Source organism: Stegostoma tigrinum, chromosome 9 (genome assembly GCF_030684315.1).
Source record: "Stegostoma tigrinum isolate sSteTig4 chromosome 9, sSteTig4.hap1, whole genome shotgun sequence".
Lineage (NCBI taxonomy): Eukaryota > Metazoa > Chordata > Chondrichthyes > Orectolobiformes > Stegostomatidae > Stegostoma > Stegostoma tigrinum.
Window position 1 is genome coordinate 89990866 of NC_081362.1, and position 19416 is coordinate 90010281.

At 44.7% G+C, this 19416-nt stretch overlaps 1 protein-coding gene across 2 annotated transcripts in view; it reads right to left on the bottom strand.

Annotated features, from left to right (window-relative positions):
* Window positions 1–19416, bottom strand: part of LOC125455201 (NHS-like protein 1) — a 295658-nt gene that overhangs the window by 97540 nt on the left and 178702 nt on the right. Inside the window, exon 1 of one of the 2 annotated variants that reach the window (XM_059648746.1) lies at window positions 13147–14039. The exons of the other annotated variant lie outside the window; for it this stretch is intronic. Coding sequence (XP_059504729.1) covers window positions 13147–13384 — 238 coding nt within the window. The 5' untranslated portion in view covers window positions 13385–14039. Of the gene's footprint in view, window positions 1–13146; window positions 14040–19416 lie in introns of those variants that run through there. 2 annotated transcript variants of the gene reach the window in all.

Below are 19416 nucleotides of genomic sequence, written 5' to 3' on the forward strand. Positions count from 1 at the left end.
CCATATGCCCTCTGGCCCCACTCCAGCTTAATGGCCAATGGCGCCGTCACAATATTCCAGCTCTCTGTTACTCCGTCTGCCTTGCTACCTCCCTAGCCCTTTGATCATGACCCGATCCTCTCTGCAGTCACCTCCACTTTCCCTCCTCCTGTCCTCCAGTATTTCGTTGCAACTTTAACATACAGCATTTTGAGGCAATTCCCTAGGGTGTGGTCAGCCTTCTGGCATTGCAAATGACTACATTAATTCCAGACCATTTTCTATAAATATAACTTCTATTAAAGTTAAAACTAAGTTACTCTCCCAATTACCACAATTCAACAGCAAATCATCGCCGAGACTGTTACCATCAAAACCTCAACGTATTTTTGAACCATTCATAACCAAAATTATTCTTGTGTTGTTGACAGCATTGTTACTTCAGAGCGAGGAGATTTGCATTCTAGTTCTAACTCACTCAACCTTTCACTGAAGCACAGAAGGCGTGTGGCATGGTGGAAACATAGAAAATAGGAGCACAAGTAGGCCATTCAGCCCTTCAAGCCTGCACTATCATTCAATATGATCATGGCTGATCATGCAGTTTCAGCATCTCACTCCCGCTTTCTCTCCAAACCCCTTGATCCTTTTAGCCTCTAGGCTCACATCCAGCTTCCTCTTGAATATATCTGATGAAGTGGTCCCAATAGCTTCCTGTGGGAGAGAATTTCACAGGTTTACAACTCTGAGTGAAAGAATTCTTCCTTATCCCAGTCCTGAATGGCTTACTCCTTATTCGTAGACCGTGGCCCCTAGTTCTGGACTTCCTCAACATCAGGAACATTCTTCCTGCATCTAACCTGTCCAGTTCCATCAGGATTTTATATGTTTCTATAAGATTCCCCCTCATTCTTCTAAATTCTGGAAAACACAAGCCCAATCAATGCAGTCTTCCCTCACGTATCTGTTCTGCCATCCCGGGAATCAGGCTGGTTAAATTCCGCAGGACTCCCCCAGGAGTAAGAAGGCCCTTCCTCAGATTAGGAGACCAAAACTGCATACAATACTCATGTTTTTTGGATGACGCCTAAGGTGCATGTTAAAGATCCCAGTGCATTATCAAAGTTGGAGTGTGAAATTCTCCCAGTATCCAGGGCCCTGAATCAATCCTCCTCAAAATCATTCCCTCAATCAACTCCAATTAAACTTTCACTCATCTATTAATTGTGCGATCTTACTCTGCGCAAACTGGGCAACATAACAAGCCTTTGCATTTCGAAAATAATATACACGGTACTCAGAGCTTTTCCACACTTCAAAGTGTTATTTGGGTAGTCGATAAATTCAGTTACTATTTAAATTTATTATTCAATTTAATATTCAGTGACAACTGTAGAACTTTCAACAGAACAAGTTTCATCCCCGGTATCACGTCAATATGTTCTTTACAGGAGTTTACACAGAGCTCTGGCACACAGTGTTTCAACAGATCCAAGATGCTCTCTCACTTCTTATAATTGGTTAAATAGCTTTTGGAAAGTGAATGCCAGTTCTTAAATGTATCACGAATGTGGCTTGGTAGAGAAGCCTAAATCAGGGAGTGTGTGTATCAGGAAGATAATTTATTGCAACTTAAATCTACTTTTAGCAACTTTCAATTGAGGTTTTTGGAGGGAGGGCACTGTCCCTGGATCCAGACAAACTACCAGTGGGTTACTTAAAATACACACTTAAACAACAGCTACAGAATGGAGCAACGCTCTGCTGAGATGTTCATGGTCAAATAGTGACTCCTTTGTTCTGATGGTCCGCGTTACCCAGGACAAATTACCTTCCTTCAGCAGTTTCTGCCACGCAGGAAAAGCAAATAGAGTGTTGAGCCACACCTCTCAAAAACAAACCATAAGATCACAAGATATCGTGGCAGAATCAGGCCATTCTGCCCACTGAGTCCGCTCCACCATTCAATCAAGGCTGATCTGTTTCTCAGCCCCACTCTCCTGTTTTCTCCCCTTATTAATCAAGAATCTGTCTGTCTCTGTCTTAAATACACTCAATGACTTGACCTCCACAGCCCCGTGTGGTAATGAGTGCCACAGATTCATCAGACTCTGGCTGAAGAAATTCCTCCTCATCTCAGTTCTGAAGGGTGATCCTTTCTCTCTAAAGCTGTGCCCATACCCCTAATCTCTCCTACTGTGGAAACATCTACTCCACGCCCATTCTATACAGGCCTAAAATACAGAACAGTGAGCACAGTACAGGCCCTTTGGCCTCTCAGTATTCTGCAAGTTTTAATGAGATCCTCCCTCATCATTGTAAACTCTGAGCACAGACCCAGAGTCATCAACCACTCCTCATTGATAAGGCCTTCATCCCCGGAATCATTCTTGTAAACCTCCTCTGGACCCTTTCCAATCACAGCACATCCTTACTTAGACATGGGGCCTAAAACTGCTCACAATATTCTAAATGCAGTCTGACCACAGCCTTCTACAGCATCAGCAGAACATCCTGCACTTGTATTCTAGTCCTCTTGAAATAAAAGCAGACATTGCATTCCCTTCCTAACTGAACCATCATGTTAACCTTAAAAGAATCCTGAACAAGGACTCCTAAATCTTTCAAAAAAAACCCAAACAACTGCAGATGCTGTAAATCAGGAATACTTCTGAGAAAGGGTCACCAGACCTGAAATGTTAACTCTGATTTGTTTCTTCATAGATGCTGCTAGACCTGCTGAGATTTTCCAACAAGTTCTGTTTTTGTTTCATAGTCCCTTTGTGCTTCAGATTTCCCAAGCCATCCCCCATTCAAAAAAAATAGTCTGCACCTCTTTTCTTCCTACCAAAGTGCACAACTTCACACTTTCCCAAGTAACAGATCCCAAGCCAGATGAATGAAGAATGATTCTAGTCAGCAATCCTTTTCTTGACAATAGCTTTATTTACAGAATGCAGCATTGCAAATGCCTGCATTTTAATGCCCATATCGCAGCAGCCTCTCTTTATTGTGAATAAACCAAATCAAACTAAATTGAATCAACTGAGCCAAATTAAATCACACTAACAACCGACAGCCAACTCTAGGTGTGCTGTAATCAATCTCTTGATATGATTTCAAAACAAACAAATTGAACCAAATTAAAAGGCTGAGAGGATCTCAAAGGGGCACTGTAACTAAGGTCTCAAAGGAAACTTCAAATTTAAATCAAAGCCTCAACTGGCAGCCACTTCAAGGTGAACTGTAATCAGTCTCTCACTTTTTTCTAAATTATTTTTAAATCAACCTGTTTGGTCACAACACACCGAGCACCTGTCTGAGCAGTTGATGAGCAAACAGTAGAGTCAGACAAGTGTGTTTCCTCAGTGTTTCTCAGGGTGACACCCAATAGTTACACCGCTGTGTCTGGGGCACTGCCAGCTGTAGTGGACCAGCCCAGTGTGGATGCTTCCCTATCCCGAATTGCAGGCTTGATTTAGAAGAAGGGAGTGCACGTAACTCAGAGAACACAAGGTGAGCAATTTGGATGTTCCTAACGGTGGGCAAAGCTGTCTGCAGCAGAGCAACTGAGCTGTAGTTCCCCTGCCAAATGCTGTTTCTTGTCTATTCCAAATTTGAGTTGAGCTTTGAATCTTGGGGGCTGTCCAATGGAGATTTTAAAAAAATAACTTTTAACTATAAAATGGAAAGACGCTCAAAGTTTCTAGATGATTCCAAAGTAGTCAATAAATATGAAATTAAACGGTCTTTGTGAGCCTTGCTAGAAAGGGATATTGCTGAAGCTTTTCATCTCATCAGGACAAATGTAAGAATGCCAAATTACAAAACCATCACAACAATTTGCATTACAGGGAAAAACGTGCTGATTGCTTAACAACTTGATTCTAATTGGCTAAGGTCCTGCCATAGAGGAAAAAAGGGGAACACAGAAAAACAGCAAGAGGAGTAGGCTATTCGCCCCTTTCATTCTCTTCTGTCATTCAAAACGATCATGACTGATCATTCAATTCAGACCCCTGTTCCTGCTTTTCCCCATATTTGTTCATTCCTTTCGTCCTAAGGACTATATCTACCTCCGCCTTAAAAGCATTCAATGTTGTGGCGTCAACAACTTTCTGGTGGCAAAGAGTCCCACAGACTGTATGTGGCCCAAGTTCAGGTCCCACCTGCTCCAGACTTGTGTCATTATGGTTCCGAACATGTTGATTAAAATAACTACAGTCAGTTTCGTGAACTATAGGCTCCCCAAGCAATTTTTAAAAAATGCACAAATTGAATATGTTCCATCTATTTGCAGTCAAGAAGTTCCAATGTACCGTGCTGCTCCAGGTAAGCACAGATGAGCCATCTTGTGAGGTAGAATGATTACCTTAAATGGATTGTTACTGCAGCTACCGGCACACTCAGGATTTATGTTGCTAATCATTTTCTGAATGTTTGAGTCACTATTGTGCTACCCTCCTTCTACAAAGGGGAGGTACCAGCGTCATGTGCTGAGAGCAGTTTGATGGAATATGGTAACCTGCTGGGCCTTCTGACAGCTGTTGAGGAGTAACTGCATTGGTGTGGCACTGGCGTTACGTGTGAGTTCAGACTGAGTACAAAACGGCAGGTGTCCTTCTCCAAAGGACTTCGGTGAGCCACTTGGATCTCAATGACAACCTAGAAGTCTAACTGACAGATTCGTTAAACTGAATTCTGAGTCTCGTAGCGTCATGGTACAATCCGAACGCGAGGCATGCAGGCCTCCAGATTACAATCCCAGCAACAAAAATGTCACACTCAAAATCACACAAAGGAACTAGCTTTAAGGGTCAGCTGAGTTCAAATTGTTTCAGTCAGTGCCACTTGTATGTTCACCAGTTTATACCTGATCACCACTCCCCCGACCCACCCCCACCACTCTCCGAAACCAGCCCCAAAATTCCTAATTCTGTCAAAACTTCCAGACTCCTTGCACATCCTAGACAAATTCTGACCTTCTAGCCCAATTGTCTATTTTAATGTTTTTGCGTTAATCTATTTTCCTAACCAACCTGTTCAGAGATGTTATTACACACCGTTGGAACAGCTGGGATGTGAACTTCTTCGTCTCAGTTTAGGCCAGGTGTAGGGGCACTACCAGTGCACCAAAAGAGGGCACAATTCTCTCTATATGAGTGCTTTAGGTAACTAATTAATTAAGCAATGTCCCTCACCTCTGTATCTTAATTAATATGCCATTAATAATGTCCACCCGAGTGATGCCAGATTCCATGCTGGCATCATGCTAGCTGGGCTTCATTTGCACAATGCAAGTGCCCCTACCTGCCAGAAAACCCAATTTCAATTCCCATCTTCACTATAAGTGTGCCATAATGTATCTGAACATGTCAATTAAAATAACTGCAGCCAGTTAGCTGACCTCTGCCAGGCTCAAGGCTGGGAGATTAATCCGCCCTCTGCTTCCTTGGGGTTCTGGGGGAGGGAACATCACGTACTCGTGCCTTACAGATACCAAGTGACATTCCTTGGACAGGGATGTGTGCAGTCGCAGGGTGGGGACAGGATGAAAATTCGGCTTGAATATGATGTTTCGTAAGTGGCACAGACAAGAACTCGGGGTAAATAAACAGTAGGTAACAGAGGCTGACCCACGCAATCGTGGAGACCCTGCTGGCATTAGCTTGACATTAGTGGGCTTGAACAGAGGGGACTGGGATTGAGGGAGGAGGGTAGAAATGGCGTGCGCGGGTTCCTCCTCCTAACCCCAGGTGGTTATACCCTGCACAGTCACTGAGTGCAGCAAAAATCTGTAGCTCATTAGGCCCTCAATACGTACAGGAAAGAGGAGGGAGATTTGAGGGGAGAGGAAATCTATGGGACTGCAATTATCAATGTGTTTCATGTATCAGCAAAGAAAAAAATGATAGATTTTAGATAGAAATTAAAAGGCAACAATTCTTTGACGAGTATTGAGTAAGGTCAGTTATATCACTTCCACAATATGATCTGACTTGACCCTGTCTCAACTACTGGCACTACCTGAAATTCGGATCTTCACAGCCTCTAAACTTGACTATTGCAACACACCTCAGGCTGGTCTCCCGCATTCCGTGAATTCGAAGTCATCCAAACTCTATGGCCTCTGAGTCAACTCTGAGGGTTTCTCATTCCCCTTACACTCCCGTGCCTGTTGGCCTACATTGGCTCCCAGTCAAGTAACATCTTGATTTTAAAAGTAAAAGGCAAAGGGTGGTGGTACAGGGTTGCTTTTCAGACTGGAGGCCTGTGACCAGCAGTGTGCTACAAGGATCAAGGCTAGATCCACTGCTCTTTGTCACTTATATAAATAATTTGGATGTGAACATACAAGGTATGCTTAGTAAGTTTACAGATGCCAGCAAAACAGGTGTTGTAGTGGACAGTGGAAAAGATTATCTCAGAGTGCAACAGGGCCTTGATTAGATTGGCTGATGGGCCGATCAGTGGCAGATGGAGCTTAATTTAGATGAATGTGAGGGGCTGAATTTTGGTAAGGCAATCCAAGGCAGGATTTATACAGTTAATATTAGAGCGCTGGATAAGGTGAATAGCTAAGGTCTTTATCCTTGAGTGAGAGACAGTCCAAAACTAGAGGGCATAGGTTTAAGGTGAGAGTGGAAAGTTTTAAAAAGGACCCAAGGAGTGATATTTTCAGACAGAGGGTGGTGCGTATATGGAAGAAGCTGCCCAAGGAGGTGGTGGAGGCAGGAACAATTACCACATTTAAAAGGCATCTGGATGAGTATATGAATATGAATATGAATATGAATGGTTGAGAGAGATACGGGCCAAATGCTGGCAAATGGGACGAGAACAGACAGACGTCTGGTTGGCATTGATGAGTTGGACTGATGAGGTGTTTCCAGGCGCGTCACCCTTGTTTTCATGCCCCTGCATGGTCTTACTCCTCCCAAACTCCAGTCCCACGTCCCTCAGAGACATCAGTGCTTCTCTAATACTGACAATTAAAGCATCTGCAGTTTTAATTACCCCACCATCGGTAGCTGTGCATTCTATTGCCTTGGCCCCAAGCTCAGGAATTCTCTGCCAGCGCCACTTCAACTCTTTAGCTCACCTTCCTGCTTTAAGACACTCCTTCAAACTTAGCGTTTGACCAAGCTTTGGCTGCCTGACCCAAAATCTCCTTACATGGCTCAGTATGCAAATAGAATTACATTAAAGGAATGACACAAATATAATTTGATGCTGTACTCCCGAATGTCATGGCCCCTCAGAATAAGGTTTGTTATGGCCAGAGGAGATCACCTTCAGTTTGGGTCATTCTGACTGAAGATGATATAGTTGATTCACCATGGGCTCACAGTGAGGTCTGTCCATGGGAACTACATGCATTTTGTCCGAGCCTTTCAGAAACATACTTCAAGCAGATGACTAATGGAAATGACCTATGCTTGTTACAGCTGCAGGATGTCTGAGAGGAGTGTGGGTAGGCAGCGGGGCAGGAGATGGAGAGACAGGGAGGCATAAGGGAATGGAGGAGGACAGGTTAAGTGGGGAGAGTGAAGAAAGAAAGTTGGACTGAGGGAGAATAACCATTGAGTCAAAATGTTTTAGAGGTAGTAGGAACTGCAGATGCTGGAGAATCTGAGATAATGAGACGTAGAGCTGGATGAACACAGCAGGCCAAGCAGTATCATAGCAGCAGGAAAGCTGATGTTTTGGGCCTAGACCCTAATCTATCACTGAGTCACAATGATCCTTTTCCTACATGGCAGAGACTAGAACTGGGGGAACATGCAGGGATGGGGGCATACAAGAAAATCAAGGTGGCTGCAGAGCAGGATACTTCAGCTGCAGCATGTCGGCTCTGTCCATTTCTTTCTCTTCTTAATTATTTCTTTCCTCTCTTGGTGTTTCTTTCCTTCACTCCCAGCATCGGCAGCCCATGGCAGTCTCTCGGACGGCCTGACGCGGTTTCTCAGTGCACGATCAGGTCCTGCCCGGGAATGTTCCGGAGACACCGGGCGTGGGGTGCGGGGACTGTGGAACTTTGGCAGCAATAATGGATTGCAGCCCAAAGCAGAAAGAGCAAGTGGTGTGGGAGGATCTTTGTATAAGACTTTGGTTCGGCCACATTTAGAGTACTGTGTACAGTTCTGGTCGCCATATTACCAAAAGGATGCGGACGCTTTGGAGAGGGTGCAGAGGAGGTTCACCAGGATGTTGCCTGGTATGGAGGGTGCGAGATATGAAGAGAAGTTGAGTAGGCTAGGATTATTTTCATTAGAAAGACGGAGATTGAGGGGGGAACCTGATTGAGGTCTACAAAATCATGAGGGGTATAGACAGGGTGGATAGGAAGAAGCTTTTTCCCCCCAGAGCGGGGGACTCAATTACTAGGGGTCATGAGTTCAAAGTGAGAGGAGGAAAGTTTAAGGGAGATATGCGTGGAAAGTTCTTTACACAGAGGGTGGCTGGTGCCTGGAACGCGTTGCCAGCAGAGGTGGTACACGCAGACACGATAGTGTCTTTTAAGATATATCTGGACAGGTACATGGATGGGCAGGGAGCAAAGGGATACAGACCCTTAGAAAATAGATGACAGGTTAGACAAGAGGATCTCAATCGCCACAGGCTTGGAGGGCCGAAGGGCCTGTTCCTGTGCTGTAATTTTCTTTGTTCTTTGTTATCTCCAGCAGCATCAAGAATAGGCAGCTGAGGTCTTCCAGAGAGTAAGCTAAGCAGAGGACTCAAGGACTGCTGAACATTCAACTAAATTCCTTTATCTTTCTGGTTTAAATTAGAATGGATTTTAATGTAAACTATTACCGTAATTACTTTGCTACTTATTCTATGAAAGCAATGGTTAACTTTTAAACTCTGATTCTCTCACTATTTTGTACCACTTTTTTTGTACCTAGGTACCTTTGTACCCAAAACAGCACCGTACGTGGTGACATTATACATTTTCACTGTAATTCTGTATTTGCGTACACATGACAAAATCTAAATCTAAAATCCAGAGGGTCAGGCTAATGCTTTGCAGACAAGATTCAGATCACATGGAAGGTAGCCAGTAGAATTTCAACTCAACTGATTAATCTGTAATCTCTACTGTGTTCTTGTGGCACAGTGCCCCTGTTACTCAGTCAGAAGATCCAGGTTCAAGTCCCACCTGCCCCAGACATGTGAATTTACAGGGTGACTAAAAATAATTAGAACTAGGAAATACAGTAAGTTGTCCCCTGATAAGACAGAGATGAGGAGGAATTTTTTTCTCCAGAGGATCGTAAAGTCTGTGGAACTCTCTTCCCCATAGAGGGGTGGGAGCACAGTCATTGTAAATTGTTAAGGTTGAGTTAGATTCTTCACTGATGAAGCGGCACGGTGTCTGACAGTGCCAGGGGCCTGGGTTCGATTCCAACCTTGGACAGTTTGCACATTCTCCCTGTGTCTGTGTGGTTTTCCTCCAGGTGCTCCGGTTTCCTCCCACAGTCCAAAGATGTGCAGGGTAGATGGATCAGCACGCTAAATTGCCCATAACGTTCAGGGATGTGTAGATCAGGTAGGTTACAGAGGGATGGCTTTAAGGGTCGGTTTGGACTTGTTGGGCTGAAGGGCATGTTTCCACATTGTAGGGATTCTATGATCTACGATTCTATGAAATATGTAGGCAATTGGACGTTAAGATATTTTGAAATGATACAGTAGGCTGGAGAGGCCAAATGGCATGCTCCTTCTCCTAATTTGCAAGTTCACACCAGCCAAAGGCAGCACAGCTCAGTCAACTCTGAGGAGTGGACACAGCATCTTTGGACCTTGGATCAGTCTCTATTGATAGGCTGAGCTATTCAGCTCTTGGCCTGCAGCAACATTGAGCCTGAGAGCACAAGGCAATAAGGGACTGATGAACCTGTGACTGAACCAAGGTCCAGTAACTAAATGCACATTGTGCACTGGACTCTAAGATTACGAGAATATGGGGATCATTGAATAACTGGTGAATCAATGAGGCCCCAGATTTACATGGTACCAAGTGAGAACGAAATTTCTCACAATAGATTTTTTTCCTTTATAATCATCCTTTTAAAGCTGACCAGGGAGGGGTAAGCATTGAACTGCAGACACTGATACTGAAGGCAGTAAACAAACAGCAAGCAATTCACCTGAACACAAAGTGGAACTGAACACCAGGCAGCCAACAGCTGATGTGTAAACAGAGAAATGGGCTGGCCCTGTAGACAGAATGGCTAAAGTTTGAACTCAACTGATCCTTAGGAATAAATCTAGTTCCCTCATGTGATTTTTGAGTGTTACCGGGATTATAACATGTGGTGATCATGCAATCAAGGACCATCACAGTGGTTTGGGAGACAGAATTCAGTTTAAAGACTGTGGCATCAGTAAAGTGATCATGAGGCTATCAGGTTGTAACAGAGATCCACGTGGTTCACTGAAATCCTTTAAAGGAGGGAAACATGCTGTCTATCACCCAGTCTGGATATACAGGCAACTCAAGTGTCACACCAATGCTCCTGGACTGCTACCTGAAGGTCCACAGTAAGTTATTCTGTTGTATCAAACCGCAAATCAGCACAAGAAGATGATAGTGCATCTGCTTTGTAGGACAAGCAAGGGAGCACATTAAGTGCCAGCCTTGCTAGTGACACAAATATTACAAAATGAATTGCAAAACAAATCCTGAATGGGCTCAGAGCTACGCACACAGTCAATTTAAGATAACTGAGCCCATAATGTGGCTCATTCATTTTTGCAAGAAGCAATAACATACACAGGGACCTGTTAATTGCAAACAAATGTTCAACTTGTACACCATCATTGATTAACCAGGAGCTTGGACAGTCTATGCCAACCCACTGATTTCTCCACGGCAACACCTTGACCAGAGTTCACTTGCTATCCAATCAAACTCTATTCCCTGCAGCGTAAATTGTTGTGATCATTTGGAATTTGGCATTCTTGTATTTATGCTGATGAAAGATTCAGCAACGTCTTTCTTGTCAGCAAGATCCAAAACAAAAATATACATTTTCAAATTTATCTGTGATTTTAGCATCTGGAAACACAGGAGATTTTACTTTCTGTGCTTCAAAGTTAATTTTTAAAATCGCCATTAGACAATGTCCACCATAGAACCGTAACTGCAAGTTTGGAATAGCCAAGGAACTGCAACTGACAGGTAAACAACAGCTAAATTCCAATGCTGACTCCAACCAGTAGAGAGTTCTCTCACCCCTCCCAGTCCTACAGGCTTCAACAGTAAAAATAAAATACCCATGGATGCTGGAGATCTGAGACAAAAAGAGAAATTGTTGGGGAAACTCAGCAGATCTGTGGGAAGAAAACAGAGTCTTCAGCAGAACTTTCTGATGGATCACCAGCCTTGAAACGTTAACTCTGTTTTATTTGCGCCGATGCTGGCAGACCTGTTGAGTTATGCCAGCAATTTCTGCTTTTGATTCCTATTCACTCCAGTTTTGCCAGGCCTCCTTGATGCCACGCTCAGTCTAATGCTACTTTGATGTCAAGGGTAGTCACTCACACCTAACATTTGAAATTCAGATCAGGAACTGAGTGGCTCTGGCACATCACGAACTGAGTATCAATGAGTGGGTTAATTCTGGAGTAAATGCTGCTCAGTGGTACCGACAGTAATAGCTAGCATCCACCACTTTGCTGATGATCGAGAGTAGGTTCCTGGGCAGTAATTGGCCAGTTTGGCTTTGTTCTGCTTTTCTGCAGACAGGATATACTTGAGCAATTTTCTGGGAAGATATTAGTTTGTAGCTGCACTAGAGCAATTTGGCTGGGGAGTGTGGCTAGTTCTGGAGCACAAGTCTTTAGTTCTATTACACAAAGTTATTAGGGCCCAGAGACTTTGCAGTATCCAGTGCCTTCACCATTTTCTGAATATCCCATGGATTGAATCAAATTGGCTAAGATTGGCATCTGTAATGGTGGACACCTCAGGAGGCAGCAGAAAAGAATCATCCGTTTGGCGCTTCTGACTGAACAACATGCAAATGTTTGAGCTTTATTCAAACACCAGGCTCTCTGCTTCAAAACATGGGACATCGAAGTATGCAAAACCTCAGAGGAGCAGCATGAGATGGTCTGAACGTTGCATACTTTCCACTTGGCAGTAGTTTCCACAGCCCTTTACAATAATTACAGGGACAGAAACAGCACAGCTTTCCTTCATTTCTAATCTGCGCCTTTGCACATCAGCCATGTCTCAGTGGGAAACCATCTTGCCTTAGAGTCAGAGAGCTGTGTGTTCAAGACTGACTTCAGAGCTTTAATGTTCTCATGAACGTTTCTTTGTGTACAGCTTGTTTGTTGCAGTCCCCTTTAAGATTTCTGTGCAGCTGTCCTCGCACACAATTTCGAAGGGGATGTTAGCAGTGGGCAGCCTGTTTACCTTCCTACATGTTATGTTACTGATTGATGCATGTCTGCATGTTGCAGACACTTGAGCGGGTAACCCATTTAAGTACTATGGAAGTAGGGGGCTGGGTAGTTTAGTTGGCTGAATGGCTGGTTTGCATTGTAGAGCGATGCCAACAGTGATGACTTACTTCTCGCACTGGCTGAGCTTACAGTGAATGACTCTCCATCTGAATCTCACCCCTCACCTGAGGCGTGGTGACCCTGGAGCTGCCATCTTTCAAATGAGAACTTAAACCAAAGCCTTGCCTACTTCAGTAGCCATGGCACTATTTTGAAGCGTTCTCAGTCTCAAAAGACAGCATTCTCTGACAATGCAGCACTCCCTGAGTGCTGTTGCGAGCAGCTGCCTGGATTTTGTGCCCAAAGTACCTGGAGTGGGCTTGAACCCAAAATCAGGAGATAGCAAGACCTGCCAATGCTGGAGTCAGAGATAACACAATATGGAACTGGTTGAACACAGCGGGCCACGCAGCATCAGAGGAGCAGGAAAGTAGACGTTGCGGGTCGGGATCCTTCCTGTAGAAGCTCCTCTAATGCTGCCTGGCATGCTGTGTTCCTCCAGCTCCACACTGTAATATCTCGAACCCAAAACTTTCTGCCTCCAGGGAGAGGGGGGAACTGTCAGGGGACAGTGACACAGTAGAATGATACATGCGGCTGCCAAAGGTGGTATTAAAAAAGCTGCGTGATTTTGCGCAGCGCCCTTACCGTTGGCACATTGCGGCGAGTAAGTCCAGTTCTCCTCATCAGGGTCTTGCTGTGCGCAAACAGATGCTAGCTCACCATCGCTGCGGAACAGCTGCTTACTCTGCTTGGTGAATGAGGCCAAATGGAGAAAGCTCGAGGTGCGAGGGATGGAACTGTGTTTAGGTTTCTTTTTCTTCTTCTGTGTCGCTGGGAGACAGTCCTTCTTCATCGCTCCAGTTGACTGTTCAATGGTGTACATTCATGCTTTGCTTACACTTCTGAAACCCTCCCAGGGTGGCTCTCCAATCCAATCCAAATAGCAAACCGTCCTACAGTCAGACCCTCACTTCACTGATCCACACAGGGCTCTCGTTGAGTCAGCCCGAATCAACATATTGGTCAGGGAACAGCACAAACAGCTTCAAAACCCTGGCAGAATTCACTCTCAGAACAAGCATGCAACAGGAGGTCCCCAGCCAGGTGCACGGGAGGAGTATGTAAGACAACAACACAGAGTGGGATAGGATCCCACAGCAGGGTAACCTGTCACTCGCTGTCTGTCCTCTGGGACTTCCTTCACTGGCTGATCAATGGATTTGCATCAAAGTGCTGACTCTGGAGCGGTTCACAGTCTGTGACTATCCCTCTCCTCTCTGTGCAACGCCACATCCGAAACAAAACATATCATACAGATTTTTTCCTTTTATCCCAAGCAGCAAGTTGCTGGTTCCTCGTTTCTCTTTTGGTGAAAGCACTTCACTCCACTTCAGCAACTGGCTCAGCCAAAGAAACACAAACATACACACAGGAAAGACTCATCCCAATCAGAGCGATTAGCTATTCGAGACAGAAGAATGGGAGGGAGAGCGAGCAAGAGAGAAAGAGAGCCGAGGGAGTGTGACTGCTCTGAGTGAAATCTGATATGTAGACTTCTAAAGTCATAGTAACTGTCTCCACACAAACTCCACCCCCTCTTTCTTTCTCATTGGAACAGTCGTGTTTAACTGGTCAAATGTGCACAAGCAATACTCTTGAATAAAGCTAAATAAAGCGGTTAATAATAACTGCTCAGTGAGCATTGCTGCCTGATTGTCTTTTGGATCTGACTCCCTGAATCACAAGATAAACTTGCACACGGGTGTTTTCTTTTCAAATTTCCAGCGGTTGTTTCGGGTTAATCTCCACCGCCTCCTTTTATTTTAAATATCTGGAGTTAACTGACAGTAAAAACAGAGTCGATTCGTTCTCATTCCAGGGGGTACAAAGTACAATCAGATTAAAGATAGGATGAAGCAGCCACTTCTAACTGACCCCTGGCTCCTAAAGTGCTGTAAAAGAAAAGGGTGTATCCCCTAGTGATACTTCACTAAATGATTCAGTATGCGAACCAAATGTGAAATCCAACTACCCAGAGTTGAAATTAACCCACGCCTGCTGAGGCCAATGTGGGCCCTGGCTGATCAGGCAGACCGTGAGCACTGCAGACATCACCGGTCTGCCCGCCATATACACTTCAGGGCTCCCAAGCGGAATACCTCTACATCGGGAAAACCAAGCGGAGGCTTGGGGACCGCTTTGCAGAACACCTCCGCTCGGTTCGCAATAAACAACTGCAGCTCCCAGTCATGAACCATTTAAACTCCCCCTCCCATTCCTCAGACGACATGTCCATCCTGGGCCTCCTGCAGTGCCACAATGATGCCACCCGAAAGCTGCAAGAACAGCAACTCATATTCCACTTGGGAACCCTGCAGCCCAATGGTATCAATGTGGACTTCACAAGCTTCAAAATCTCCCCTTCCCCCACTGCATCCTAAAACCAGCCCAGCTCATCCTCATCTCCCTAACCTGTTCTTCCTCTCACCTCAAGCTGCACCCCCATTACCTTCCTGCTAACTTAATCCAGCCCCCTTGATCTGTCCGTCCTCCCAGGCTGGCTTATCCCCTCCCCACCTCCCAATCCATACTCTCGTCTCCACCTATCTTCTCCTTTATCCATCTTCGATCTGCCTCCCCCTCTCTCCCTATTTATTCCAGAACCCTCTACGCATCCCCCTTTTCTGATGAAGGGTCTAGGCCCAAAACGTCAACTTTTGTGCTCCTAAGATGCTGCTTGGCCTGCCGTGTTCATTCAGCTCCAGACTTTGTTATCTTGCATTTACACAGTATCTTTCACAATTTCAGGGCAACCTAAAGTGAAAAATTCATTCACGGTGCCTTGCTGGTTTAGCCTGTATTCACTGCCCATCCTCTTTTGGGCAGAATGGCCAAGGAAGGCAGATTTCCTGCCCTATAGAACACTGGTGTGCCCGCTGAGATTTCAATGAAGTAGTGATGACGTCTAGTTTCTCTCATAGGGACAGCAGCCTGTCTGAGCACTGAGTATCACATGGTATTTCACAGCATCAATCTCCCCTCGTGCACCTGCTCAATGAGGTCCATCTGAAGCCAACAAAATGAAACCATCTTTATTTGAGCTGATGAGTCAGGCTCCCTTCTTGCTGACTCATTCCTGGCTATCTCTTACTCTTCCCTGAGTCACCAATGATGTAATTTGATTACAAAATGCAAGGAAAATCTGATACTTCGAACCAAAGAATTGATACCACACAGGAGGCAGCCAATAGGCTCATTGAGTCTGCCTGTTCGGCCCTTGTCCAACGACCTGAGCCTGTACCCCTTCAGACATTTTCCTCTTCAATGTGTTCATCTAACTGCATTTTTAAAAGCCTATGTAATTCCACCTCCACTACATTCTTGGTCAATGTATTCCAGAACCCAACTATTCATTACTTAAAAAAATTGTTTCCTCACGTCATTTTTGATTTTTTTCTTCATCTAATCTTAGACCCATGTCCTGCGGTAGCTTATCCTTGTGCCAATGAGAACAGTTTCTCTATATCTAATCCATCCAGATCCCCAGAGATTTTGAACCCCCTCCAATCTCCTTGCAACATTCTGCTGTACGAATAATCTTAGTTTTACCAATGCATTCATGTGTCTTATTCTTGTACATCTGTTCTGTCACTCCCTCCAGAACTTCCACTTCCTTCCTGAACAATAATGCCTAGAATTGCACTCATTACTCCATTTGAGGCTGAGCCATTGTTTTTTTGTTTGAAAGGTTCCTCATAGCTTGTTCCATTACATCAGCAAACTGCGATGCAGCATCTTTAACATATTAAAATGCCCCCGGGGTGTTTCAAAGGAACATTATCGACAAACATTGACACTGAGCTACATGAGGAGACATACAGAAGCAGGAGTAGGCCATGTGGCCTGGTGAGCCTGCTTTGCCAATCAGTACGCCCATGGCTGATCATCCAACTCAGTCACCTGATCATACTTTCTCCCCAGACCCTTCAGCTTAACAACTATATCTCCTTCTTGAAAGCATTTAATATTTTGGCCCCAACCACTCTGGGTGAAGACATTTCTCTTCATCTCAGTCCAGAATAGCCTACCCCGTATTCTTAGACTCCAAATTAAGGCACACATGCAAAAGCCTGGTCAAAGAGGTAGATTCTAAGGTGAGTCTGAATGGAGGAGAGACAGAAGGATACAGTGATGAAGAGATTTAGTAGGTCGAATCCAAAGCTTCGTATGTGGAATGCTGAAGGCGTGGCCACCAATGGACCAAGATCTCCTGGCATAGATCTGAGTTAGAGTCATGGAACGCACAGCATGTAAACAGACCCTTTGGTCCAACACATCCAACCCAAGCCAGTCCAGTCCCACTTGCTAGCGTTTGGCCCAAATCCCTCTAAACTCTGAGATAATAAAATGTGAGGCTGGATGAACACAGCAGGCCCAGCAGCATCTCAGGAGCACAAAAGCTGACGTTTCGGGCCTAGACCCTTCTAAACTCTTATGTGGGTACCCATCCAGATTCCTTTTAAATGTTGTATTTGTAGCAGCCTCCACCACTTCCTCTGACAGCTCATTCTGTAAATGTACCACCTCCGCATGAAAAATTTAAAAGGTCCCTTTCAAATCTTTTGTATCTCACTTTAAACCTACACTCTCCAGTTTTGGACTCTCTACCCAGGGAAGATGACCTTGGCTATCTACACCCCTCATGTCCTTTAGGGAAGGAAACTGCCATCCTTACCAGGCCTGGCCTACATGTGATTCCAGACCCACGGCAATGTGATTAACTCTTAACAGCACTCTAGGCAATTAGGGATGGGCAATAAATGCTGCCTAGCCAGCCAAGTAGATTTTGAATCAGTGAGGAAATTGAGGGTTATAGGGAAAAGGTCAGAATGTGGAGTTGGGGATTATCAGATCAGCCATGATCTCATTGAACAGTAGAGTAAACTCAATTGGAGTAGAAGTTGGCCATCTCTTATGGGCTTATCGGTCCGGATCTGTATGAGCATAGTTTAACCACTCTTGCATTTGCTGACCTTTGCTACAACGTTCGCTTCAAAGGATTTCCAGGCACAACTCCCCTACAGGCACACCTGCCTCTACACTCCCACCCACCATAGTCTCGACAAACATTTTCTGCTGCACTGCTCTGACGTGAGGACACAAGGTGGAGCAATTCAGTAATCAATTCCGATCCAACCCGGGATTGCCAATTTCTGTCGAGGGGAAATTCCATTACACACAGATGTGTTCCTGGAAGCGAAGACATCTCATTGATTCTTGATTCATCAGACAGGAAGGACCAGCCTCGATATTTAAAATCATCCAATTTCCTCAGGGCAGCATTTAAATGTTTCCGAACTCATCAACTCCAACAAGCAGTGCTACCTGGCATCTCAAATCTTCTCTTCAAAATTCTCTCTCCAAACACCATGTTCAGTTTGCAAGGACAGAGCCTACACTGACATCATTGACTGCTTAACACTTCAGTGTGAAAATTTCACACATTCGACCGAAGTCCTACAGAACAGACCAGTTCTTGTTTTTAAAAAGCAAACTGCACAGCATTTAGGAGTGGCTCACTTTAAAATAAATTTGTTGCTATTTGCCACGTTAGACTGTTGCTGGTTGCTTTTAAAATTCTCCTTGCTTTTGCAGCTCTTCATGGTGCCTGCCTCTCCCCCTCCCTGTAATTTCCTCCAGCCACACATTCTGCCACAGTCTCTGCAGTTCTCCAATCCTGGCCTTTTGTGCAGCCCAACTTTCTTCGCCCGACCATCCATCAACCATGATTGTTTTTACTTGTCGTGGAACAATAAACAATGCAAACATTTCTTGCCAATGCTTATAATTGATGCAAACTTGGTTAATCATTGATGTGATATTGGATCTGACTATGTCAAGGTGGGAACGATAAGTTTCTCTGCTGATAACTGCTGTGTTTACACAGTGCGTTGGCGAGCCATTCAATCAAGATTCCAGTCAATACTTTGGCCAGGAAGGACCCTGTATTAAAACACAGCAGATTAAACAGAGTTCAGCACAACGGATACACTCCTGAGTTCGACTTACACGTGGATTTAAATTCCTTTTTATCTGTTCATGAGATGAGGGCATCACTGGCTAGGCCAGCATTTATTGACCATGCTTAATTGCCCAGAGAGCATTTAAGAGTCAAATCACATTGCTGCGGGTATGGAGTTACATGTAGGCTAGACTAGGTAAGGATGGCAGTTTCCTTCCCTAAAGGACAGATGGGGTTTTCCGCCAATTGACAATGGATTCATGGCCATCATTAGACTGCTGATTCCAGATTTTGATGGAATTCAAACCCCACCATCTGCCTAAGGTCTCTGGATTAACATTTCATTGATAATACCACCAGTCCGTCACATCCCTGATTAGAGTAGATTCCCTACAGGTGGAAACAGCCCCTTCGGCCCAACAAGTCCACATCGCCCCTTGAAGCATACCACACTTCCCTGAACAGTATGGGCAATTTAGCATGGCCAATCTACCTAACCTGCTTTGGACTGTGGGAGGAAACCGGAGGACCCGGATGAAACCCATCTAGATTAGCAGCTTGATGCAGTAGTGAGCAACACACCCACTCCACTACTTGCATCAGAATCTAAACTGCTCAGGTGAACATTAAAGATCTCATCATTTGTCCATCCGAACATCTACTGAGATTGCCAAAACCAGATTAGCTGGCCATTCAGCTGTTTACAGGATCTGACCCAGCCTGTTCAGCCTCACCCTGTAGCTTAAACCCTCCAACATCAGTGACAGCCTTCCAAATCTCACATCTTTCCTTTAGAAGGGAGATGGAATTGAACGCTGTATCCCAAAAGCAGCCTAACCAATATCCTGACAAGCTGTAACATGACCTCCCAACTCCTATGCTCAATACACTAA